Below are 27,718 nucleotides of genomic sequence, written 5' to 3'. Positions count from 1 at the left end.
AGCGCAGGGGGTAGTGGAGGGATATTAGAGTTGTTTATTAAGCTCTGGTATCCCTTCTTACTATAAAGTTATAACACACTAAGTGCAATTAAGATCCTAAAGCTCAAACCTCATTGTGCCATGTCATCATTAATTCTCAGTCATTGGATCAGCAGATTTGATCATCTTTAAACCGTTGGATGAAAAAACACAGCCCAATCCATCTCGCATAGTCACCACGGGAGGCCCATCTAATTTGATTGTGGCCCAATTCAATAGTGATGGATTTTTATACCACTTCAATTTACCAAATGCAACCACGAATCTCAACAAAATATCCCGTTGCAACGCGCGGGGTTTCAACTAGTTTCACTTAAAGGAGGAGGTGTGACGCTCGGGTTCGAACCTGAGAGGGCATACATACAGCTCGTCAACTTGCTTAGCCAATCGAGCAAGCGCTCGTCTACATTTGTCTACATTTTGCTGGTATTCCGTTGGTTGTTTCTGTTGATTGGAGCAAGGAGCCAAGCATCAGAGAGGGAAAGTGTTAAGACTCTCGATTGGAACAAGGAGCCGAGCAGGGAGGGGATGAGTAAAGGCTTAGTCTCAAAGGGATATATAAGGTTCGCTCGTTTCTTCCCTCATGAATATTAGCGAAAGAGGTACTCTCCATTTGTCCATGGTTGTATGAAAAATAAGTTTTTATATGGTATAGAAAGGTTTTTTTTCCCCTCATTGTCGTGTAAGTGATATTACGTTTTTCTAACTTTTGCTTCAATGTGCCCGCCTTTGTACCTTTAAAATAATGGGATACAACCACTATTTAATGGGACAAAACCATGGATTATCTTCTACTTCATCCGTCCCAAAATAAAAAAAAAAGTAGTACAGTATGTGACACGGACGCCGTCGTAGGACACTTCGACACGGTGCCCGTCACCCGAGCTCGATCGCCACCGGTGTTCTATCCGTGACTTCGGAGATCGATCTGCGCTGCTGGAGATTGATCCGCGAGGCTGGAGCTCAATGAACGACTTCGGAGCTCGATTTTGTGATGCAAAGATCAATCTGCGTCGTAGGCACTCGATCCAATTCGCAACATCAAAAATCCATCCGCGCCCGCTGGAGATCGACCCATGTCACTGGAGATCAATGCGTGCTGCTTGAGATCGATCCATGCCGCTAGTGCTCCAGAGGAGGAGGAGGAGGAGGAGGAGGGGTGGCACAGCGGCCGGAGGGAGATGAGGAGAGGTGTGGCGTTTAGAGAAGGAGAAGGGGAATCTCTACGACATACGAGAGGGAGACAGAATGGGGGAGGGACGGCGAAGGCATGATGGCGTATGAATGCTAACGCTTATAGGGGTGGGAATGGAGATATCTAGCTGACAGTAGTTGATATGTTGGTTTTATTTGTTATCACATGATCTAAATTGTAAAAATATTCAGTTGTATTGCTAATAAAAAATACTACATAGAGAGACCGACTTATGAAGAAAAATCCAAGGGCTGAAATAGGAAAGTACTTGAGGTGGTCTCCATTGTGGATTGAGTCTCCTAGAAGTGACATCATACCACATGATATACCTTTTGACATGATCAGGCCCCTCCTTGGAGGGGCTTGCATTGCTAATGCCCTAGGCTGTGTTTGATACTTGGGGTTGGGAACCCAACTCCACCGCACGGAAAACGGAGCGGTCCATTAGCGTGTGATTAATTAAGTATTAGTTAATTTTTTTTTCAAAAATGGATTAATTTGTTTTTTTAAAGCAACTTTTGTATAGAAACTTTTTGCAAAAAAATACACCATTTAGCAGTTTGAAAAGCGTGCACGCGGAAAACGAGGGAAAGGGGTTGGGAAACTTGTGGAAAGAACGCAGCCTAAGAAAACAAGTGAAGAAACTGATCCCATACATAGTTCTTGAGCTCTCGAATTAAAGAGATCATGTGTACATGTTTCTTAAATCTAGATCAGCCCCACTTATGAAACCTTTAGTAATCCTATACACTGCTTTATTTTTCACAAGATAATACTACCTCCGTCCCAAAATATAACAATTTCTAGCTATGAATCTAGACATAAATATAACAATTTCTACCTCCGTCTCAAGATTCATTGCTAGAAATGCTTATATTCTGGGACGAAAGGAGTATCATTTTAGTGGGACCCACACACATAACCTCCTCAACTAAACACTACTCATGCCCTTAGAGTGATTGTTATATGCCTTAGTATCACTGCTGAGTACACAATGCCAGTTTTTTTAACCTAGAACAATGGGCTTTGTGGTAGCGACTGTTACCTCAGTTCGCCAACAGTTGTGCCGCCCTTCTACCTAGGTCCAGCTCTAGACCTAGGCTAGTTGTGCAACCGTCTAGGACCCATGACCGGTAGGGGCCTGCCTGATTATCTTCCACCTAGTTATCGAGATCAACCACCTAAAGTAGAGTAGTGTTGCGTCCTGCCATCTAAGGCTGAGTGCGTGCGACTATGATACAACTTCAATTAAGTCACGCCGAACTATAGATCTCGTTCGACTCAAGCTCTCAACTCCTCATCTCCTTATCTCAACCTCTCCTCACCGGTCACCACGGTAGACGAGGGCATTAGATGGGACAGTGCTGACACAACGACATCACAACCACGGCTGGCCGTAGACCAACTGCAGCGCCTGATGAAGGCATAGGCAAGCGATGATAAATTGATGACTCAATCAATGATGCTTTAAAAAGGTGTAGAGGTACGTACATTACATACATACAGACCATGTTGTTTTTTCATCTATTTAGTCCAAAATTACATTGTTCCACAATCTATAAATGATGAATTGATGATGATCCATTTGTTAGCAGGTTAGAGTACTTGCTCTAAGGGCAGCTATAGTGTATGATCTGAGAGTTCGGTTCACAGGAGTCGAATGAAGCTTTGGTTCGATCCCAGCAGCGTAAGAATCGTTTTGTGGGACCCACGGGAAAATAGAACTCAATCTCACCTTTCCTCTCGCTCAGCAACAAATCTCTCTTTTTGAGATAATCCATTATATGCCACTGACTTTGTTGCACCTCTACGATTTGCCACTGACTTTGTCACGTTCTACAATATGTCATCGACTTTTGCTTAACTTCTACGATTTACCATCACCGTCCGGTTAGCTACCGTTAGTACTGTACAAATTTGTCAAAATGACCAAAATACCCCTATGACAAAAACTTCCAAAATTTGGATAAAATTATCAAAATATTATATTATAAACATAAGATTGTAAACATCCAAAATTTGACCAAAAACTTGAAATATGATATTTCATAATTTTTATCCAAATTTTGAAACCTTTTCTCCCAGGGGTATTTTGGTCATTTCGATAAATTTGTACAGTACTAACGGAGACTAACCGGACGGCGATGGTAAATTGTAGAAGTTAAGCAAAAGTCGATGGCATATTGTAGAACATGATAAAGTCAGTGGCAAATCGTAGACGTGTGATAAAGTCAGTGGTATATAATGGATTCTCTCAATATTTTTTTATGGTTTGTGTTCGACGTCTTGTTTGAAGTCGCTTTTTCATCTAACACAAACCATTTGCTCCCAGTCCCCACAATGTGCACGGTTCGGTTTTTTGGTGTTAAAATCGATTTTAGGTTCACACTGGAGTTGCTCTAAGCGCCCTTGGCTTGAGTTTGTTGAGATCCATTCTGAGCCTTGATTTCCCTACTTTTTCTCGGCTTTCGTGATTTGACTTTGTGAATGGATTGGAATGAGTTCTCTCATGTGCTTGGTGAAAATTCGGTGAACTTTTAAGCACCAGCATTCAACCCCAAGTTCTTTTTCATCTAATCTCATAGAGGCTAAAAACTCGTAGACAGCTAAGCTAGGTGTCATTGTAGAGTCTCCAATCCAATTGTGGTAAGCCAGCATCTAATCTCTTAGAGGTTAAAAACTCGTAGACAGTTAGGTGTCATTGTAGAGTCCCCGGTCCAATTTTGGTAAGCCATGGAAAGTTTGTAAATGCTGAGATATTATTGGTGAAAGAGTAGCGCATTTGTAGAACCAGGGTAGAGATGGAAAAGACCAAGCAATCTCTTTATGAGCTACTCAACAAAGAGGTATAATGCCCTTAAAGATTTGAATTTCGAGAAATACATCAGCTTCGCATCTCAGTGAAATCATGCTATCCATATTCTTCTGATTTTTGCTTACTGTTACCGCGAGTAACTAGTTGTTTGTGCTAGTATTTTTTTTTCTAGTGGTATAGTTGTTGCCTTGTTGAGCTTGCTGCTGTAGAATCTATATCGAAAAAAAAAAACCCCACCGCTATCAAGCAGGCCTCAAACCCCAAAAAGAATATTCAGCTCGTAGATGCTAGGGTAAATGTATCCAGAAATATGAGTATTCCTTATTCATTGTTGTTACCTGGTGTTCACCTTGCTGCAACGATCGGTCTTCAACAAGAACCTGTTATTACTTTATAGAGTTTGGCAGGCAGATACAATGGATTGCAAACCGATCATGCTAGCTGCAGGCGGGGGTTGTACAAGTGATCCGTGCAAAATCCACAATCTAATCCTTCTCTTCTTCGGCTGGAGTATCCACCTTGGCTGCCGCAGAAGCGTAGCTCACGCTGCTGTCCCTCATGCTCTTGCACTGGCTTGACTGCTCATACCGAACAAATCCGATCTTGATCTTTGTCAAACAATGTTTCAGCATCTGGAACATTATATTACATAAAGATGATGAAGTTATAGAAGTAGAAATGAAGAGAGAACACTAGTTAGATCGTCACAACGCTTACGCTGAGGAAAACGCTGATGGGGTGGCGTCCACATATGGTATTCTCATACTCTTGCAGGTACTGCTTGAATGCATCTGGATTACCAGTCTCTATTATCTCCATGCCCATGCGGTCCAAGGCCTCTATCGATTTATGTATAGCACCATGGCTCTTATCGTAGTATGTGTAACTAAACCTGATGAGACGATGCGGATGAGCATAATCATATACAGATCCTATAAGATTGAAGTAACAACTACAACTTAGCCTGGTGATGTATCATGGGCAAGCATTCTTTGGTGTCCAATTATGAAATGAATTGATCTGGGCTGTTCAATCACGTTTTCTGCGCTATCAATTAAAGCAGATTCGCCTGACACAGCCTGGAGCAAATCAGCTCCCTTTTTCACTTCCCACCAAAATCTTATGCAAATAAATTGTGTCGTCCCTGAACCGCAAACACCATGAGCCCAAAGCGACCTCCCCCCATCTTCACACTCCTGACAACTCCAAATGCTTGCACACTGGTGATCATCATCATTGGGCGGATAGTGGACCCCAACCTGATCAGGCTAAGCCATGTGGCAGATGTAAACAAGGATACATCTACAGCATCTGGTGTTTCAATTGATGAATTTAGCAGGGAAGCAAGGTGCTGTCACCATCCACCGAAGATGGATTCGAGATTGGGGTTTGCAATATAGTGTTATTACAACACTGTGCCAGGTGGAGTTATTTTTTTCTTTCTAAATTGAGATGGTTCTAGAATCTGCCAATTGGATCTGATGGGTTCTCAAATTCCATCTAATGCCTATATCGATTATTTGAGCCTAAATGTTATTCCACATGACAAGTCGCACTTATGCTAAGTGGCAAGATAAGATACTGCACAACAATAACTAGAGTACTCTGGCTATGAGGGGTTCAATGATAGACAAATGCTGCTCATTCGATGGTACCCTTTTTGTTATTGAGAGCAAATTTTGACATCTACTGAAGTCCAAATTTGTACATACAAGATTCAGATTTTGTACTGAAATTTAAACTTGGAAAGAACCATATTTCTAAGTGTGATGAGGAATTGATCTGAAGAGAGTCATAGCTAAAACTGTTATTATGACATACTATCTACCTTCTGGAAAGAGTAAAAGTAGAAAGACTAAGAATTTGGACAATCTATAGGTCTAATAAAAAAAATATTCGGCAAGAGAACTCTAAAGATTGTGGATTTTATAGAGCTCATTTTAACTAAATTGGGTAGCAAATTTAATGAAAAACCAGGCATGCCAACTCTTCTGCTTTTCTACACGGCCAGATCTTTAGCCTCGAATAGGCCAAACATTGCAAACTTCATTAATTAGTTCTGCAGAACTAGTAGATGACAAATGTGACACAGGACAATGAAAGTTTTCTCACACTAAAGATTACCATAGGAAAACAAGCAAGTTGGCAAATCATGAAAAAGCTGACAGTAGAAATTAAGTATTTACCGGGTTCCCCAGTGGCAGAAATCTGAGGAGATAGAAAAGAAGTTCTTCGGATCGTCAAGATATTTAGAGAGCAACTGCCCATACATGGCTTCATTTTGGGAGTTAAGGGCACCAACAAGGATAGGGACAACTTTTACGTTATGTCTGTAAGATAATAACATGAAAAGACAGAAAATTTAGTGTGGGATTGGTATATTTTTAAACGGGATTACTAGATTGATGCAAAGTTATCAGAAAAGAAAGTACCCCTGAAAAACTTTAGAAAGATAGGGTAAATGCATTTCCATGCTATGTTCAGCTTCATCCACACTAAGGTCCATAAAATCAAATTTTCCTGTAGCGTTGAGTTCCTCAATTACTGCAAAAACAGTATTGTAAGTAAGATACATAGAATATTCAAATAGAAAGGCAATCTATCAACACACAGGATGCAAAATATAATTCAAGCTCAACAAACTATTTCATCTCATATATGGTTTTATCACCTTCAGGAACTCATCGGTCATCACAAAATGAACACTATGGATGAAATTATTCTGGAGGGATTAGAGAACATATTCTTATAACTTTGGAGAGTCGGGGAATCCTTAATAACGAAATTGTGACCATCTGTTTGCTCAATAAGTGGGCTTGGAAGTTGCTCAAAAGGGCTGTAAAGAAGATTGGCCTCAGCCCATTTACAGAAAAAAGGGGTAAGTTGTTTAGTGAGTGCAGGAGGGTCTCAATTCTGGCAAGGTTTAGAGAGTTAAACATTGGTTTAAGTAGGTAACCTTGCAAAAAGTCCAAAAATATTTCCTTTGGTAAGGCATTTGACCTGGAGAGGTGCCTTTCAGAACTTTTTTTCCAATCTCGTATAATTTTGTGATGACCCATTAACTGAGACCCTGAGCTACCCTATCTGGCATGATATACACCGTCCCAAACCAACGCCCTCCATCTTTGCCACATAGAACTTTGCCTTTGTAACCACCTTGGAGAGAAGGCCTAGTGTGCAACATGGCTCCCTCTTCCCCTCAGACCAGACTTATACTAATTTGCTTTTGTTTTTCTCGATAGATGGGTAGAATTCAAACAAAATGCAAGCAGATTGTTGAAGCACAACAGGAAGAGATTTGTTGATACATCATGGATAAGAACCTGCAAAGAATGTTTAGTTAGGGATGTGACGCCCCTACTATCAGTTATTGTGCTAGGAAGGGTATGGGCATGCTCAGCGCTTTAACTGATAGCCTGAGTGTTTTGTTTAGTGAGGTTTGAAGGCTAAATAGTTTGTTTTGGCAACTTGCTTATTTTGTTTATGGCTTATGCTGGTCTGCCTTGCAAGGGTCTTATGACCATGATGTTTGCTTTCATCAATGTAACTAAAGGCTATGCATTGCTACTGATAGAAATATACTCCCTCCGACCCAAAATATATCAACCTAGTACTATACAAATCTAAGACACCACCTAGTACTACGAATCTAGACAGGGGTCTGTCCACATCTGTAGTACCAAGTGGTGTCTAATCGAGTACCACATTCGTAGATATGTGGTTTTTGCATCAAACCAGTTACACATTGTTTGCAACTAGGAGCACTTGACAATGTTTAAGCACATTGAATAATATAGTAGCTCATATAATGTACTGTGTGCCTGTGGCAATTCAATTATATTTGACTAATGTGTGATACTGAAAATTTTCAGGCAACTCAAGAGAAAGTAGCAACGGTAGCAGGTGGGGTGGCAGATTGTTACCACCACTACCTTCTTTTAAACGGGAATCTTAAGCACAAATGGCTCTGTCTGAAAATATAGCAAGTTCAAAACATAAATAATTAATATGGATGGCTGTCTAAAAATAATTATGTTGTAAAATCATATTAGTACTGCTAAAGTGCTAATCATGCATGAAAGGCATATTGGGTCAGATTTATGGCAATACTAATGTTCGTGTTCTGGCCTATAATCGAAGAGAAATCTTAGGTAAAGACCGTAATTTAACAGATTGCATGGCATGTAATATTATGAAAGTAAAATATCCAAGTCAAACAAAAACAAAGCTCAGTAGCAGCATACCTTCATGGTCTACTGGCAAATCCCCAATTGGGGTGCTATAAATAGTAGCTCTTGTTAATGCACATTTTGGAGTATAGTAGTGATGTGAAGGGCCTAACAGGAAGACCCGAGAACTGGATCACATACAGGAAAACATATGAGATAACAGGGCAAAGTGAAAATTAGAATAAAGTAATCAGCTATAATAATGTAAATACTAAATAGTATTTTTTGGGCATTCTTAAAAGCTGAAGCTGATTGTGAATTTCACATTTTGATTTTACATCTCCCTTTTCATGGCTGCTAAGGAGACAAGTAAGAAATCTACCAAAACTATTCTTAAAAATACATATTCAAAATTCAAAAGTAGCAGAACTATTGCAGCGTTCAGAATGAGAGAAGTATATCATATATCTATGCAATAAAAGTGAATGTTTATGATTATCTTGGCGTTCAGTTCGAACAACTGACATAGGATGTTTGGTGGTGAGGAAGGTGTTTAACCTCCTCACTCACCCGGGTTTAAACTCTAGGATTAACACATGTGACCATCTCATTCTTTAGTTAATGCTAGAACCCATGCCCAACTTTCAAAATAAAATAAATATCACTTTACGAATTATACCACTGAGAAATAAAATTACAGGTTGATAAAACGGTACATCTGTGGTACTTTTACATGAAAGCATTCAAGTCAAGGTATTACCGGTACAGCAAGACAGTGATTTACTATTAGAAGATCTGAAATTTTGAAAGAGTAACAGTAATGTGTAAATAACATACATGTTAGTTGGATCAATGTTGCCAAAAGCATAAGCCGCACACCGCCCTGAGTATGAATAGCCAGCATGGCTGTAATGGAAAGAAACAATTGTTAAAATAGAACAGAAGAAATTCACTGTCATATGAATAGTTAAATACCAACTTACGGCGCAATTACTGCCCTCACATCAGGGGACTTGGTGAGACCAGCAGCCCTCAGCCAACCATCAAGTTCCTCATCCAGTTTCCTGGCTAACATGGAGCAATGAATTTAGGAGACGGAGCTGAAGTGGTAAATTGTCGAACAGAAATTTAAAAATAGAAGAAACTGGTTGAGATCCCTGAAATTTTTCTACAAATTACATGCTTTTATTAATTAATGTTGGAAACTGCAGAGCAAGAAGATAATGGAGTCAGCTAGGAATGAATGGTTCGACTCCCAGTGAAACTAAACAGCTCATGTGTTTCTAGAATGGCCTGACAGCTAAAATAAAAGTAAGGCATTTGCATAACAAATAGCAAATGATCCAGTTTCATCTATCATGTCAGGCTACTACGTGTCTGGGCAAAAAGAATAATATCAATCTAACAAGCAGTACCTAAAATGTCATCATGCCTAATAGCACAATAAAATTGATCCATGTCCATACAATAAGATTGCCGACAATTCATTTCTTCTAATGAAAAACTATTCCGAAAGTGCATAATTTATATGAAACCTATATAACAATGGCAAGCGGTTCCTGCATTTGTCTAACAATATACATTGTTCTCACAAATCTGTTGCCAACTCAGCAACTAAATTTGAAGCAAGAGAGCCGTAATGACTGGCGAAATCATCCAAAATGCCCACCAAGCAATTAGAGCACGCATCTTTGGCTAACTATCAAACAGATTATCCACAACAACCTGAAGAACATCAATCACCAACATATCAAGTTATCAAAACAGTTCGAAGAACTGCTGGCCTATTTACACTCCAGATCGGTTAAAACTAACACTCCGAAGGTATGCACTATGCAGCATCCTCTTTTGCATTATGGAAAGCGCACACAATCGAACAAGTCAACACACTCTCCCCTCCCCAACAGACAACACAACTACACAAGTGCACTCCAAGAAGCTAGGCTAGGCCGCGGAATCGAGTAATCACCACCAGCGAACCGGACCCCGTTAATTCCCCAAATCTCGTCAGCAAGAAATCCCCTCCAACCCCTCCCCACTCCCGAAAAGTGGGAGAATCCATCGATCGGATTGAACTAGCAGGAAGTCCCCTCGTCCAACCCCCTCCCCCTGCCCAGAAGTGGGAGAATCCATCGATCGGATTGAACTAGTTGAGATTGCAATAGCGGAGGAGAGTGGATCGAGTACCATTGTTGGTGTACCAAGAGCCGGCGTGCGAAGCCCTCCTCACGCGCTCCATCCCTCACCCCGCAGCAGGGAAGAAGAGCGGTTTCGATGGCGGCAGCAAGGAAGAGGAATCTCTTCCTCACCCTCTCACCTTGTTTTCTTTCCGTTTGGGCTGCAAAATAAAAAAGAAAAAAAATAATAAAGTAGGCCGTCCGGTCCTCCCTCTCTCTCTCTCTCTGCGCTTTAGCCGAAGGAAGGCACCGAATTCAGTTGTGTCGTCACTGGAGGGATGGCAACGGGGCCATCCCCGGTGGCCGGTGGGTAGTGGTACCCCGTCCCCGCCCCCGGACAGCCTGCGCTGAATCCCCCGTTCCCGCCCCCGTCCCCGGCGTCGGGGATGGATTGGCGACACACCCGGAAAAATACAAAGCAGCACAAGGAAAAGGAGCGGAGAAAAACTATTATTGTATCAATTGGGAAGGGGGCAGATTTAGGAAGAATTGATCTATCAAAGTACACATGTACTGTACACGAGTAAATACAGTCTAGTGGTTGCGTGACCTGAGCAGTACCCCGTGTGTCATTTCTCCTCCATCGCCGGCTGCTGCTTGTTGCTCAGACTTGAGAGAGAGACAGAAGAGACGGAGGATTTGGAGGAAGAGGATAGCGAACAGGTGTATTGGCGCACTCGTGGGCGGCGGTGCGACCATGCGAGGGGAATTTTGAAATAAGATTAGTGTTTGCCTCTTGTAGATTCCCAAAAAATTGTGAATATACTTATTTTTTTAATAATTTATGTTTACATACCTACATGGGAAGGTTTTGCATAAATATAGCCGTTCCGCGGGATGGAAACGTGAGATCGCAACGGTCCGCAGCTCCAAAATGCGGTATCGACGATCCCGCGGAACGGTCACGTGGCACCACGACGGTCCTGCAGCTCCAAAATGCAACACTGTTTTGACAATGTTTGAAACATTGTTTAACAGTGTTCACGGGGCGGTCCCGTGGTTCCATAGTGCGGAAACGACCCGTGAACAATCAGTACAGGCACAGCAATAAATCGCTGGCTATCGCGGTGCCGCATTTTGGAGCTGCGGGATCATCGCGGTCCCATGTTTTCATCTTGCGGGACGAGTATACTATGCAAATACTTCCCATACATATATATAAACATAAATTATTAAAAAAGTAAGTATATTCGCATTTTTTTCCTTGTAGATTCAGGGAAATATATACACCACTATATTTATGACCCACCTGTCAGAGAGTAAGCGGGGCACCGAGTGTAGGGCGGGCATGGGGACTGGTGAAACGCCTCCGGCTTCACTCGACGGGGAGGTGTTTCATCCCACTTTATTCCACATGGGGAAAGATTGGCCCCATCCACGCGACCCCTCCCCCTAATAGATGAATTTCACGGCGAGTAAGGGGGGACGGGGCCCATTGCCATCCCTAGTCGTTAGATTCACAGTCACTGCCTCCGGTTGCCACTCCAACTTTCAAGAACTGGAAAAGAAGAGAAGATCTGTAGAGAAAAGAGAAAAAAAAAAGATACTCATGAGGGTAGAACAATACAAGATTGTTTGGCATGGAATTTTGAATTCCTCCATTAGTGTCATCACTCTAGGAGAGAAAGTGTTCTTTTGAAGCTCGATTTTGAGAAGGCTTTTGATACCATTGAACATGAGGCCATCTTGCAAGTCATGAGACCTTTGGGTTTTTGCTCAGTTTAGTTGGGCTAGGTGTTGACAAAAAAATACGACGGCCTGGGAGATATGCCTAACTACAATGCAGGTCCAAGGCTAACCTCGAGTGTATCAAGGGTGTGACAGATAGTTTGATCCTGGAACCAGCAAGGAAAATAATAAACAGAGTGAGTCAGCCGGTAGTAGCTCAGCAGATAGGCCGATCACTTATCGTTAGTGATCCCAGACGATGTAGTTGAACCATATTGGCTATGTATTGGAATATAAATTAAGCACAAACCCTAAATATGCCTCATCGGTTGTAATATCGTCTATTTGGTTTATCAAATGTACTTCAGAGGATACTATAGAAATAGCCGATGGAACAATATTTAGAGCAAGATAGGTAAATAAAGATAATGTACTAGCTAATACTCTAGTATAAATTTATATATACAAACCAATCTATAGAAATATATCAAATAATGATCAACTACCAATTTGGTAACCTGGTCGATACTGATATAGACTTGATATATTTATATAGTTGATATGTGCAAATATACATAAAACTAATGATGATTAATTTCAGGTTAGTTTGTAGGGTTCAAGACAAGACTAGGGATGATGCATCGCAAAGTATGTAAAGAAACCTACTTCATTCAGCTTCCGTATTTTACTTCATTCATATTATCTGAATACGGACTTTATTTCATACTTACGCCAATATAATTGTGTAGCTAGCTTACCTGATGAGGACATCAACACCATCGATACATCCACGTCCCCTCATATACAGCATGATGGTCCTATTACCCGCGCTCGTGCACGTCAACTAAATTATCAGGTGAGTTCTTTCTTGAGTTCATATTCCTCGTCTTTATACCTCGGAGACTCGTGCACTCGTGTTTTACTCAGGAACGATGGAGAGGATCCAAAGGGAAGAGGATTCGCGCGGGGTGGATTCGGACTGCAGGGCAGCGCCAACTTCTGACGGCCGCCACGACTTCATGCGAACTCCGATTTGGGCGTGCAAGTACTTCATGGAAAGCTTATCAAGTCTACTTTCAAATGGATCCAGCCACATGTCCATATCTGTTCTGGAGCGGCCGTAATTGTCATTTTACTCCTGACTATTTTCTGTCCATGGTGTTGCGTCACCTCTTTTGGCCCAATGGGCTGTGTATCCATGTTGGGCCCATTAGGGGCGCGTCCTAGGGTTGGAGCACGACCCTATGGTCGTTCTTCCCCTCTTTTTATACCTCTAGTCGCCGCCAAGAATAGGCGGGTTTTGATGATAGAGATAGCTTCTTGCTACCAGCTCGCAGCGCGCGTGTTGGCTAAACCGCCCGTCTGCCTGTAATCGGAACCCCACCATATTGTGTTTGATAGTGCAATTTCAGTGCTTGTCCTACTTGTTCTTGCTTGTTCTTCGATTGCTTGCAGGATGTCGCGACCGGGAAAATTGCCTTTTCCCGAACGCTAGTGTATTAATCCCCGTCCCAGGAAAAGCCGGGGTACACCACAACAACATGATATAAAAGACACATCTTTATTATATCGATAATATTTACATTATTACAAAGGCACTTAAGGCCTGACAATCAAAAATAAACAGCAGCGGACTAGCGGGCCTACGGCTCCATCTTCACAGGCGCTCAACTGGGGTATAAGCCAGGACTCCACCTAAGACATCTTCTCCAAAGCTTCTCTTACTGAAGAGGGGAAAGATTGAGCAAGAATGAGTACAACCACAGTACTCAGCCAGCCACACCGGCAGATGCATGATTAATGCAAGGGGGGGGGGTACAAGGGGATAATAATATAGGGTTAAGTTTTGCAGTAAACAGCATTTAAAAGTCACTTAGTTGCCCAAAGCCATTTTATAAAGACGATCCTAGAGCTATACAGTATTATTAACCACGGCCGTGAACCCTCACGAACCTGCCTTAACCCAAGGCCTACGATGATTCAGACCGAACTGGCAACCCGACCCTGGGTCCCAGCTCGTTCCAAGCCAACCCAGGCCAACCATTCCACATTTTAGTTGTTGAGCAAATTTTAAGAATTTGAAACACTGACTTGGGTACATTGTTCGGCTTGCCCATAACCGAGGGCGCGGCTATTCGAATAGATTATACTCTGATCAGAGGTGTACATCTTTACCCACAAGACACATCTTCCTCGCGTGCAACCACGTGCCACATACCACCACGGTATACGGACGGAAGACGTGACATAGTTCCCAACCCATCCTAGCCATAAACAAGAGTACCGACCCAATCCCCCTACGGCCGGGACACCCGGGACAGGCAGGCAGGACTGAGCCCCCTAGCAGCAGGGCACCAACCCTCTGCCATGACATCTCGACTACCGGGCCGCAGCTCGTGTAGCCTTCATTTGCCCTGGAGAATGTCCATCGACCCCCGACTTCATCCATCTCCAATCCGTGTACTTTTGTTTATAACCAGACTGAGCCACAAACTAAGCCTTACCCACTAGACATGTGGAAGTACGGTAGTGCTTTGCAACAGAGGCCCAAGCTTAATCCTTATAGTACCCGAGGTACGACTAACAAAACCCAACCACGCACCTCGAGCCCAGCCTAAACCATTTTGGGGGTTTTGAAAAGAGGGGGAGGTGTGTGTCCAATTCCAACATAAGCCAACCATTCCATAGTGTCCAAATGATATGAGAATTCCCAAAGTCTAAAGTTATAAAACCACCTAATGTTGCCTAATTAATCAGCGAAGCATCTACCTAAATTTATACTAGTGGAACCATGAATATAATGTCCACTAGTTAGGGTTTTGTTTATTCTAGGGTGAACAAGGTATTAATATCAATAACAATAATAATAAGGTCATAACAAAGGTAAATAGGCATGGCTAAATAAAACAGTGATAACGCGGGAATTTAAATAAAGCGATAATGCATTAATTTAAATCAAAATAATTTTATAAACTGGGATTCAATATGCTCAAGGATGATGTGACTTGCCTTGCTCGCTTTCCCAAACGCCGGCTTCAACTTCCACGAAGAGCGGATCTTCCGAAGCTGCAGCGTCTACACGACCAACGGAAAAGAAAAGGCTTTTACTCTAATAAACTCCACATAACAGCAGAAACAAAGCACAAAAATGGGTTCTTGACTTCTTAAGGAAAAATTAGAGACTTGAACGGTCCAATTCCGAGTTCAAATGGCCAAGATATGGCCATTTGAAGTTTATATGCTCTTTAAATGGATATTTACGAATTTCTTCATTTAAATTTTAATTAAAAACCGGGTTTATTGCGTCAGCCGAGGGAGGGGCGCGCGGACCGGGTCCACGGGAGTGGGGCCCACGCGTCAGCCTCTCGGTCCACGGTGGACCGGGCGCACGCGGCTGACGGCGGCCGGCGCCGTGGGTCCCACGCGTCAGCCGCACCCGCGGGCGCGGGCGGCTGACGGCCGGGCCCACTTGGCAGCCGCGAGGGCGCGCCCGAAGGCGGCCTCGCCGGCACGGCCGACGGGAGAACGGCGCACCCGCGCCCCGATGGTCGCCGCCGGCGACCAACGGCGCGGCGGAGTGGCACCCGAGAGAGAGGAGGGAAGGGGGAAGCGAACGGAGCGGTCCACGGCTCACCCCGATCGACGGCGACGACGGGAACGGCGGCCGAAGCGGAAGAAGGCGGCGGCGCGGCTCGGGACGACGAGGACGACGGCGTTCCGGCGGTCGGCGAGCGAAGCGGAGGGGCGGACGAGGTCGACGACGACGCGGCGAAGCCGATGGAGGTGACGCCGCTGACGGGAGGAAGCCCGGAGCGACGTCGGCGGCGTACCGGAGGTCGGCGGCGACGGCGGAGAGAGAGGTGGACGTCGCGAGCACGAATCCGACGGCGAGAGCAAGCGGCGAACGGCGGAAACGGAGGAGGGAGGCACGGGGAGCAAATATATAGCGCCGAGAGGGGGAGAGCGCGGCCGGAGAGGGAGGAAACGGGCGCGGAGATCTCGGCTCCATTGAAGACGCCGGCGACGATTGCGGAATTCAAATCGGACGAATCCGAGGGAGAGAGAGAGGGAAAAGAGGGGGAAACGGGAGAGGGGATCGCGGGGAATGATTCCCCCCTCATTATGGCGCGCGGGGACGGCGGGATGCGGCGGAATCCGCGGCGGCGGCGGCGCTAGGGCACGGGCGAGCGGCGGGAGCGGCGGGAGGAAGGCGATGACAGGTGGGCCCCACCCGTCAGCGAGGGCGGCGGGCGGGCCCGCCTGTCAGCGGCGCGCGCGCGGGGAGGAGGCCGATGGGCCGCGGGGAGAGGAGAGAGAGGGAGGGAGAGTTGGGCCGAGCCGGCCCAAGAGAGGAAGGGGGGGAAAAGAAGACTTTTAGAGATTTTTCTTTTTATAAACCTTTTCAACTTTGTTTATTTCTTCTCAATTATTATTTGTGCTCTGAAAATTCCACTAAAATTTGAGGGCTCTTTTTAGACCAAGGAGAATTTAACAAAAATTCTCCGGGCCACATTTGAATTTTTCTTGTACGTATTTTAGTGTTTGCCAATTTCTTTTCGAATTTTAATTAATTCTATTATTCCTTTTAGAGAATGATTTTTTTTTTCGGGATGAATTTATCAGGACGTGACAAATCCACCCCCCTTACAAGAATCTCGTCCCCGAGATTCGAGGAGGCTAGCAAGAAGATAGGTTGGGCGGTCTTCTCTTCTTGTCTGACTTCTTCCGTTGCGTCTTTTATAACAAACTTGCCTAGCAAAACTTCTCCACTCTGGACTGCTTGGCTCGATCTCCTATTGCGGATGGAATCTTCTCTTCACCTGACTTGAACCAGGGTGCACCTTTTTGGCTGACTCAGACTAGGTTGCGGTAGTTTAATGATGCTTCCGTTCCAGAACTTCTCATGATTCATATCTTCGGAGTCAACCTCATACAAGTCACCACTTCATGTCATGCGTCAACACTAGCTTGTCATTACTAGGATATCAGGTTTATCATCATAAGAATATCGTGCTTGTCGTTCACTTCTAACTTGCCACCAACTGCCTCATATTAGCTTTCCTGGTCTCCGGGTGATAGCTACTTCTGCTATTTGATGCAAGGGTCGATAACTTTGCCTTTGAATTATGCTTTCCAAGGGAACCAACTTATCCCACTTGATATACTTTGACGTCTTCCCAAATAGTTTTACTGCTGGACTTCTTATTGTCTGATCGTTATCCGGCCAAATTTGAAGCTTCGTTGTTAGATGTGATTTTACTCTGACCTCTGTAGACTATCTTCGATCATATCACTTGGTTCATAACTGGGAATAGCTCCCACGAACAAGCAACGCAGATTCACTTTCTTTATGTTCAGTTTACTTTCCGCTATTCTTTTCATGTTGTCATCATTTAGCATTCAACGTATTCCTGTGCACCTTCAGCCTTGATGTGTTCTTTCCCATTGGATCATCTCCCAAGACATGGCGTCGCCTGGTAACCGGGGCTTGCACTTTTCACTCCGTGTAGCATCTGATACCGAGTTGAAGATTTCACTCCTTGCCTTCATAGAAACACTTTTACCTAGGTCATCTTGCTTACTTAATGACAAGGTGACTGTTGTGGGGCAATTACAATTAGGGGTCTTCCTTGAGCGATGCAGAGCATGTTTCTGTTTATCAATCACCTTTCGGCCTACTTCTTTCATGCTAGAGAACATCTTTGCCAATCTCTTTTATCAATCTTCTTTCGGCTTATCTCTAACAGGGGGTATTCTTTAATGTGGATTGCGGACGCTTCTGGGGATGATGAGGTCCTTTGGCTTGCTGCCTTTCAGTGAAACCTTGATGTGGTTTGTCAAAAAGCTGTACTGACTACCTTCAGGGAAATACATTGCTTGCTATCTGTATCTATGCCACTAGGGTTTAATTGCCGATGATCATCCTTAGTGCTTCCTCGAGATGGGGAGCATCCAAATTGTTCTTCTGCCATATCACCTTTGACCCTCTTCTGATACCTGATAGACTAATTACCAACCATCGACTACTATGTTCTCAAACATTGATGTCTCCTGGATCTTCTTAACTGTTTGCAGGTATATCCGAACTTATCAATGTAGAGGCATGGCAGGTACCCTTATGGGTTTCATCCAACAATCCTTATCTTGATCTGTAATATCCGCATCTTCCAAAAGAATCCTCTTAGAACTTGTTTTTATTACAAATTTCTCCCATATTACATGAATACAAGGCACTGCCTTAAACAAAAAGGGACGGTGCTTAACATCGGTACAATGTATCCTCAACATGAATCATCCATAAGCATAGCAAGCTCACTGTTTATAGACATGAATATATTTCTGTATTACATGATTGCTGCAAACTTTCGATTACACCATGATAAGTAGCGAACTGGAAACCACAAACATGGCTGCTCATTTTGATTCTGGAGAGATATAGCTGGCATTGTTCTAGTGACTGCATCCTTGATTGGTTCTGTGGTGATGTGATAGGACTGCATAATGCTATCATTCACAGGAGAAGCTTCCTTCTGATTGCTGGTTGAAGCGGATGACGGTCTTCTGCTTGGTATCGCCCTCCGGAGGTCGATTGCCCTTTGCTTGGCCTGGAGTAGGTCGGGGAGAGACACAACTTCTTCCATCGACGACAATTCTTTGCTGGGGCTGAAAGTGAGCATTGACACCTTGTGGTAATGCACTCGCTGGAGTTGGAGCTGTTGCAACGCGGGCCATAGGACTGCTTTGGGATGCATGGATGACAATTCGCTGAGGAGCAAGCTTCTGATTGCAGGGAGCTGCGTGGACTGACGTGCTGGCAGCTATGTTTCTCGGTTTTGGGCACTTGTCGGCGAAATGACCCATTCCTTGACAATTGAAGCAACAGATATCTTCCCGGACTCGGCATTTTCTTTTCTCATTTTGATTCCTCTGTCCTGGCACTGGAGTTAGGCTGAAACTGTAATCTTGGCGAGGATTGGTGTTGCCTTGATGCTTCTCTCCGTTGGAACTGGCGGGTTGGTTAGCCATCTTCTTCGTCAGCAGAAAACTGAATTGACAATCTTTTGGTACATGATCAGTTCCTTCACAAAAGAAACAAGTGATCCTGCTCGTTGGACACCTGTCGGGTGGATGGTCTTCCTCGCAATGAACGCATATAGTGGCACACGAGCTGGCGACATGACTGATTTCTCCACAACGAGAGCATGCCTTACATTCCATTTCATCTTCATCATCTGAGGAGACTTGATCTGAATCTTCACTATCAGACACTCTACCTCCATTAGCTAAAAGATGCTCTGTCAACTGTGGTGCACCTCGGAAGGTATTTCTTCTCTGACGTCTGGTCATTCCTGGTGGAGGCCATTCTGTGCTAGTAATGATCATCTTACGGACTTCATCTTCGGTTCGCATTGGTGTTTTTCTTTTCTGCTGAGGACGCTCCCTTGCATAGTGCCCTTGCTCATCACACATAAAGCAAATGTTACTTGCTTCTTTTGGGTCAACATGTGGCACGTCACCATGGGTCCTTCGGGATGCTGGCGGCATGCTGACTTGTGGTGTGAGTGCTTGGACTGCCTCCAACTGCACTTGAGGTTGTATTTGACTCAGGTTCAGAATTGGCGTCTGATGCTGCTGTAGTATCTCTATAAGCAATCGGTTCTGGTTAATCAGGTGTTGGACCAGTGTCACACAACTGGTGTCTGGTGCTTCATTCACTCGGGAGCTTGAGGTACCAATGTCCTGACTTCTGACCTTATTGCCTTTCTCATTGTCAGCCATCTGTTGCAAAGGTTTGGAGAGGGAGAGAGGGAAAACAAAGGGGAGAGACAGATTAGAAACTAAGGATAGGACCTTAACAGATCTAAGTCTTTTGCTGTTATGATGTATGTTAGGCTTATTCTGCAAGTTGATTAAGCAAACAACCTAGCATGGTTACATCACAACCCACTGATGCAAACCACGCGCTACACACACAAGCAAGGAAACACACAACTAACGACTCTACCCTAGAGGGTGGCTTAGGTTCTGCGACGGGTTCTCCAAGATCTTCACTCTTGCTTCACATCTGGCTTCACTGCTTCCTTTGCTGCGCTGACGGATCCAACAGCCTTCTGGAGTTTCGACAAACAACTGACGATGTCTTCTTCTTCACTGACCTGACCATCTAGTACTAGTTGAAATCCGAAGAAGGAAGAAGGGGGTAAACCTTTTGCAAATAGCATTAAGGGAAGGAGAAAAAAGGAACTTTCGCAAATAGTTTTATTTATAAAATATGTCCTTAGGTTTTATCCACTTGGCTTATCCTACAGTCGAGCTGGCTCTGATACCAGCTTGTCGCGACCGGGAAAATTGCCTTTTCCCGAACGCTAGTGTATTAATCCCCGTCCCAGGAAAAGCCGGGGTACACCACAACAACATGATATAAAAGACACATCTTTATTATATCGATAATATTTACATTATTACAAAGGCACTTAAGGCCTGACAATCAAAAATAAACAGCAGCGGACTAGCGGGCCTACGGCTCCATCTTCACAGGCGCTCAACTGGGGTATAAGCCAGGACTCCACCTAAGACATCTTCTCCAAAGCTTCTCTTACTGAAGAGGGGAAAGATTGAGCAAGAATGAGTACAACCACAGTACTCAGCCAGCCACACCGGCAGATGCATGATTAATGCAAGGGGGGGGGTACAAGGGGATAATAATATAGGGTTAAGTTTTGCAGTAAACAGCATTTAAAAGTCACTTAGTTGCCCAAAGCCATTTTATAAAGACGATCCTAGAGCTATACAGTATTATTAACCACGGCCGTGAACCCTCACGAACCTGCCTTAACCCAAGGCCTACGATGATTCAGACCGAACTGGCAACCCGACCCTGGGTCCCAGCTCGTCCCAAGCCAACCCAGGCCAACCATTCCACATTTTAGTTGTTGAGCAAATTTTAAGAATTTGAAACACTGACTTGGGTACATTGTTCGGCTTGCCCATAACCGAGGGCGCGGCTATTCGAATAGATTATACTCTGATCAGAGGTGTACATCTTTACCCACAAGACACATCTTCCTCGCGTGCAACCACGTGCCACATACCACCACGGTATACGGACGGAAGACGTGACATAGTTCCCAACCCATCCTAGCCATAAACAAGAGTACCGACCCAATCCCCCTACGGCCGGGACACCCGGGACAGGCAGGCAGGACTGAGCCCCCTAGCAGCAGGGCACCAACCCTCTGCCATGACATCTCGACTACCGGGCCGCAGCTCGTGTAGCCTTCATTTGCCCTGGAGAATGTCCATCGACCCCCGACTTCATCCATCTCCAATCCGTGTACTTTTGTTTATAACCAGACTGAGCCACAAACTAAGCCTTACCCACTAGACATGTGGAAGTACGGTAGTGCTTTGCAACAGAGGCCCAAGCTTAATCCTTATAGTACCCGAGGTACGACTAACAAAACCCAACCACGCACCTCGAGCCCAGCCTAAACCATTTTGGGGGTTTTGAAAAGAGGGGGAGGTGTGTGTCCAATTCCAACATAAGCCAACCATTCCATAGTGTCCAAATGATATGAGAATTCCCAAAGTCTAAAGTTATAAAACCACCTAATGTTGCCTAATTAATCAGCGAAGCATCTACCTAAATTTATACTAGTGGAACCATGAATATAATGTCCACTAGTTAGGGTTTTGTTTATTCTAGGGTGAACAAGGTATTAATATCAATAACAATAATAATAAGGTCATAACAAAGGTAAATAGGCATGGCTAAATAAAACAGTGATAACGCGGGAATTTAAATAAAGCGATAATGCATTAATTTAAATCAAAATAATTTTATAAACTGGGATTCAATATGCTCAAGGATGATGTGACTTGCCTTGCTCGCTTTCCCAAACGCCGGCTTCAACTTCCACGAAGAGCGGATCTTCCGAAGCTGCAGCGTCTACACGACCAACGGAAAAGAAAAGGCTTTTACTCTAATAAACTCCACATAACAGCAGAAACAAAGCACAAAAATGGGTTCTTGACTTCTTAAGGAAAAATTAGAGACTTGAACGGTCCAATTCCGAGTTCAAATGGCCAAGATATGGCCATTTGAAGTTTATATGCTCTTTAAATGGATATTTACGAATTTCTTCATTTAAATTTTAATTAAAAACCGGGTTTATTGCGTCAGCCGAGGGAGGGGCGCGCGGACCGGGTCCACGGGAGTGGGGCCCACGCGTCAGCCTCTCGGTCCACGGTGGACCGGGCGCACGCGGCTGACGGCGGCCGGCGCCGTGGGTCCCACGCGTCAGCCGCACCCGCGGGCGCGGGCGGCTGACGGCCGGGCCCACTTGGCAGCCGCGAGGGCGCGCCCGAAGGCGGCCTCGCCGGCACGGCCGACGGGAGAACGGCGCACCCGCGCCCCGATGGTCGCCGCCGGCGACCAACGGCGCGGCGGAGTGGCACCCGAGAGAGAGGAGGGAAGGGGGAAGCGAACGGAGCGGTCCACGGCTCACCCCGATCGACGGCGACGACGGGAACGGCGGCCGAAGCGGAAGAAGGCGGCGGCGCGGCTCGGGACGACGAGGACGACGGCGTTCCGGCGGTCGGCGAGCGAAGCGGAGGGGCGGACGAGGTCGACGACGACGCGGCGAAGCCGATGGAGGTGACGCCGCTGACGGGAGGAAGCCCGGAGCGACGTCGGCGGCGTACCGGAGGTCGGCGGCGACGGCGGAGAGAGAGGTGGACGTCGCGAGCACGAATCCGACGGCGAGAGCAAGCGGCGAACGGCGGAAACGGAGGAGGGAGGCACGGGGAGCAAATATATAGCGCCGAGAGGGGGAGAGCGCGGCCGGAGAGGGAGGAAACGGGCGCGGAGATCTCGGCTCCATTGAAGACGCCGGCGACGATTGCGGAATTCAAATCGGACGAATCCGAGGGAGAGAGAGAGGGAAAAGAGGGGGAAACGGGAGAGGGGATCGCGGGGAATGATTCCCCCCTCATTATGGCGCGCGGGGACGGCGGGATGCGGCGGAATCCGCGGCGGCGGCGGCGCTAGGGCACGGGCGAGCGGCGGGAGCGGCGGGAGGAAGGCGATGACAGGTGGGCCCCACCCGTCAGCGAGGGCGGCGGGCGGGCCCGCCTGTCAGCGGCGCGCGCGCGGGGAGGAGGCCGATGGGCCGCGGGGAGAGGAGAGAGAGGGAGGGAGAGTTGGGCCGAGCCGGCCCAAGAGAGGAAGGGGGGGAAAAGAAGACTTTTAGAGAATTTTCTTTTTATAAACCTTTTCAACTTTGTTTATTTCTTCTCAATTATTATTTGTGCTCTGAAAATTCCACTAAAATTTGAGGGCTCTTTTTAGACCAAGGAGAATTTAACAAAAATTCTCCGGGCCACATTTGAATTTTTCTTGTACGTATTTTAGTGTTTGCCAATTTCTTTTCGAATTTTAATTAATTCTATTATTCCTTTTAGAGAATGATTTTTTTTTTCGGGATGAATTTATCAGGACGTGACACAGGACGAGTGCCCTCGTGGCCGGGTTGACGCGCACCACAAGTTCGCGGCGACCATTGGAGACGGTGTATCGGTTGCTAAGGCGCAGCGTCTTTGGACAGTTGTAGTCGGGCCGTGAACGTCGTCTTCATCTAATCGAGTTATCCCTTACCACTCATCGAAAGATCGGGCCACAAACCCTAGCGGGTTCGCATCAGGTGGTATCAGAGCGTGGTTCATCGGTGAGAGAATTTACCCTTCCCTTCGTCATTAATTTTTTTTTCCTATCGTCCAGAAAAGACCAACAAAAAAAAATAGTAGATTAGTTTTCCCGTGATCCTATAGACCATTGTGCCTTTTTACTAGTACTGCTTAGTTAAGGCTTGTTGAGTTTTCGATTGCATCGGTTGTGTTAATTTGCTGGTCTTAGTGTTAGGCGATTAGAGTTTCGAGTTCTTGCCACCACCGCACATCGCCACCTTCATCAATTTTGCCGTCATCACCACCGTCACCACCGTCGCAGTCACCCACCAAATCAGTTTCTATTTGTGTTTGATCTGTTGCCGATAGCTTTTGTGAGTTGCCTTGTATCCTGCCGCCACTAGAAAGGAAATAGAACCCTGATTCGAGTGACCTTCCTTAAAACAGTCATATCTTTTTCATACGGACTCGAAATTAGGCTTATAATATATCGACGGACATCTAAAAAAAAGTTACATCCAATTCTCCCCCGCTTTGTCGGGTTCGGCAAATTTAAAATCGCCAAATTCCTCTTGCAAAATTCTGTTTTTGTGGCGAGAAGCTTCGGGACCTATTCGCATAGAACTTTGAAAAAATTCTACAAGCTTCATACTTTGTCCGTTTGAGATAAGATTTTCTGTGGTTGGTTCTAGTGTGCTCCTGGTTGTGAAAAAAATATCAAAAAAAAAAATAAAAAAAAAAGTTGTGCCTCTCTCCTCAGCACTAGATAGAGCAAGCCAAAAAAAAAAAAGAGGATCCAGCGAGCACACCCCACCATTCCCCCTTTGTCACCACCTTCCACCACCGGTTCTTGTTTTCGTTGCTGTTTGGGTTTGTGTTTTGTGGCGTCCTTTGTGGTTAGGCTCGCGTCTCTACTTCGACTAGCCTAGGACCAGCACTGTACACTATACCCTTGAGCGATTATTCAATTTGCTTTGGCTAACGTGGTTTCTAGTTTTCTCTTGAGCATTGCTTTCAGCCCACCAACAGCTCCACCACAAACCCGACTACAGCTTGATAGGTATTGTTGCTACAGCACCGATACACCTCGTTCCACGGTTGCTAACTTGTGGTGTTGCTGTCCCCCTCCTGTGGGCAAGGTAAGAACTGGTAAGAGCTTGTGAGACAAGCTGCGAGTGAAGTGAGAGTGAGCGTCTTGCAAAAGCTACATCCCAATAGTTGTGTAGGGCTTACATTACATCCTCCATTGTTTTGTTGTCTTTCATTTCTAAACCATGGCAGGTCCAGAGGATAAAGATGAGGAGGGTGCATCTCATTCCCCACGCACCAAAGGCATCATCCAATACTTTACAAGGCAAGTGAAGCAGCACACAGAAGGACTTGATACAGATTTGCAGGTGACAAATGAGAAGATTGGACAATTGGAGTCCACGCAGATCTCCACCAACACTAAGCTTACAGGGCTGGAGACAGCGGTCGCCCGCATTGACACTAGCCTTGCTGCTCTTGTGAGGCATTTTGATGCTCTCAATGCTGGAGGCAATGGTGGGGGTAATGACGATGACATTGACGGAGAGTACGTCGAGGATAATTTGGAGGATGAATATATTGCTGACACTGAACAAGATGATCGAGATGCTCGAGATCGTCGACGGCTACACAACAATCGACGAGGTATGGGTGGTCGCCGCCGACGCGAGGTACGCAACAATGATGATGCTTTTTCTAAAATTAAATTTAAGATTCCTCCTTTTGATGGAAAATATGATCCTGATGCGTACCTCTCTTGGGAGATTGCTGTTGACCAAAAATTTGCATGCCATGAGTTTCCTGAGAACACTAGAGTTAGAGCTGCTATGAGTGAGTTCACCGATTTTGCTTCGGTTTGGTGGATAGAACATGGCAAGAAAAATCCTAATACCATGCCACAAACTTGGGATGCTTTGAAACGGGTCATGCGGGCTAGATTTGTTCCTTCTTACTATGCACGTGACTTGCTGAATAGGTTGCAACAATTGAGACAGGGTGCGAAAAGTGTAGAGGAATATTATCAGGAGTTACAAATGGGCTTGCTTCGTTGTAATTTAGAGGAAACTGAGGACGCTGCCATGGCTAGATTTTTGGGTGGGTTAAACCGCGAGATTTATGACATCGTAGACTATAAAGATTACACTAATATGACCCGATTGTTTCATCTTGCTTGTAAGGCTGAAAGGGAAGTGCAGGGACGACGTGCTAGTGCCAAGGCTAATTTTTCTGCAGGTAAAACTTCATCATGGCAGACACGCACCACTCCTCCGGCCGGCCGTACTGCTTCTCCATCTTCCACACCCACAACCAGTCGAGCAGCACCTCCTCCATCTAATGACAAGTCAGCGACAAAGGCTGCTCAGCCAGCACCGAGTGCTTCTTCAATGGCATCCACAGGCCGAATGAGAGATGTTTAGTGCCACCGTTGCAAGGGCTTTGGGCATGTGCAGCGTGACTGCCCTAGCAAGCGAGTTTTGGTAGTCAAAAACGATGTTGAGTACTCCTCTGCTAGTGATTTCGATGATGATACACTTGCTTTGCTTGCGGCTGACCATGCAGATAATGAGCCACCGGAAGAGCACATTGGGGCTGCATTTGCGGATCACTATGAGAGCCTCATTGTGCAGCGTGTCCTTAGCGCACAAATGGAGAAGGCGGAGCAAAATCAGCGACACACGTTGTTCCAAACAAAGTGTGTCGTCAAAGAGCGTTGTTGCCGCATGATCATTGATGGAGGTAGCTGCAACAACTTGGCTAGCAGCGAGATGGTGGAGAAGCTTGCACTTAGCACCAAACCGCACCCACATCCATACTACATCCAATGACTGAACAACAGTGGTAAGGCGAAGGTAACAAAACTGGTGCACATTAATTTTGCAATTGGAAATTACCATGATGTTGTTGAATGTGATGTTGTGCCCATGCAAGCATGTAATATTCTGCTAGGTAGACCATGGCAATTTGATAGGGATTCTATGCATCATGGTAGGTCCAACCAGTACTCTTTTCTGTACCATGATAAGAAAATTGTGTTGCATCCCATGTCTCCTGAAGATATTTTGCGTGATGATGTTGCTAAGGCTGCCAAATCCAAATGTGAGAGTGATAAAAAAGCCCCATCTGATGGCAAGAAACCTGAGACAATCAATTTGAAACCCAAATGCTTACTTACTACTAAATCTGATATTAATGAGTTGATTGCATCACCTTCAGTTGCCTATGCTTTGGTATGCAAAGATGCTTTGATTTCACTTCACGATATGCAGCATTCTTTGCCCCCTGCTGTTGCTAACATTTTGCAGGAGTACTCTGATGTGTTTCCCAAGGAAGTGCCACCGGGGGCTGCCACCGGTGCGCGGCATTGAGCATCAAATCGACTTGATCCCAGGTGCTTCCCTACCGAACCGTGCGCCATACCGAACCAACCCTGAGGAAATCAAGGAGATTCAGCGTCAAGTTCATGAGTTGCTTGATAAAGGGTATGTACGCGAGTCTCTTAGTCCATGTGCGGTTCCGGTAATTTTGGTACCAAAAAAAGATGGTTCATGGCGTATGTGTGTTGATTGTAGAGCTATTAATAACATTACCATTCGATATCGTCATCCTATTCCTAGGTTAGATGATATGCTTGATGAATTGAGTGGCTCCATTGTGTTCTCCAAAGTTGATTTGCGTAGTGGTTACCACCAGATTCGTATGAAGTTGGGTGATGAATGGAAAACAGCATTTAAAATGAAGTTTGGGTTGTATGAGTGGTTAGTGATGCCTTTTGGTTTAACTAATGCACCCAGCACTTTCATGAGGTTGATGAATGAGGTTTTGCATCCTTTCATTGGAAAATTTGTGGTGGTCTACTTTGATGATATCTTGATTTACAGCAAGTCTATGGGTGAACATTTTAATCATTTACGTGCTGTTTTTAATGCTCATCGTGATGCAC

At 45.1% G+C, this 27,718-nt stretch overlaps 1 protein-coding gene across 1 annotated transcript; it reads right to left on the bottom strand.

Annotated features, from left to right (window-relative positions):
* Positions 1–4,348: 4,348 nt before the first annotated feature.
* Positions 4,349–10,503, bottom strand: LOC4345209 (uncharacterized). The gene is made up of 8 exons (XM_015795406.3): positions 10,406–10,503; positions 9,202–9,286; positions 9,056–9,124; positions 8,294–8,406; positions 6,482–6,593; positions 6,236–6,379; positions 4,767–4,941; positions 4,349–4,681 (listed from the first exon to the last, which is right to left on the bottom strand). The coding sequence occupies exons 1-8, from the start codon at positions 10,455–10,457 to the stop codon at positions 4,535–4,537; spliced, it is 897 nt and encodes a 298-aa protein (XP_015650892.1). The 5' UTR covers positions 10,458–10,503; the 3' UTR covers positions 4,349–4,534.
* Positions 10,504–27,718: the final 17,215 nt, after the last annotated feature.

This window comes from Oryza sativa, chromosome 8, assembly GCF_034140825.1.
Source record: "Oryza sativa Japonica Group chromosome 8, ASM3414082v1".
Lineage (NCBI taxonomy): Eukaryota > Viridiplantae > Streptophyta > Magnoliopsida > Poales > Poaceae > Oryza > Oryza sativa.
Note: the sequence above shows the minus strand (reverse complement) of the source record. Positions and strands in the feature narration are given on the sequence as shown.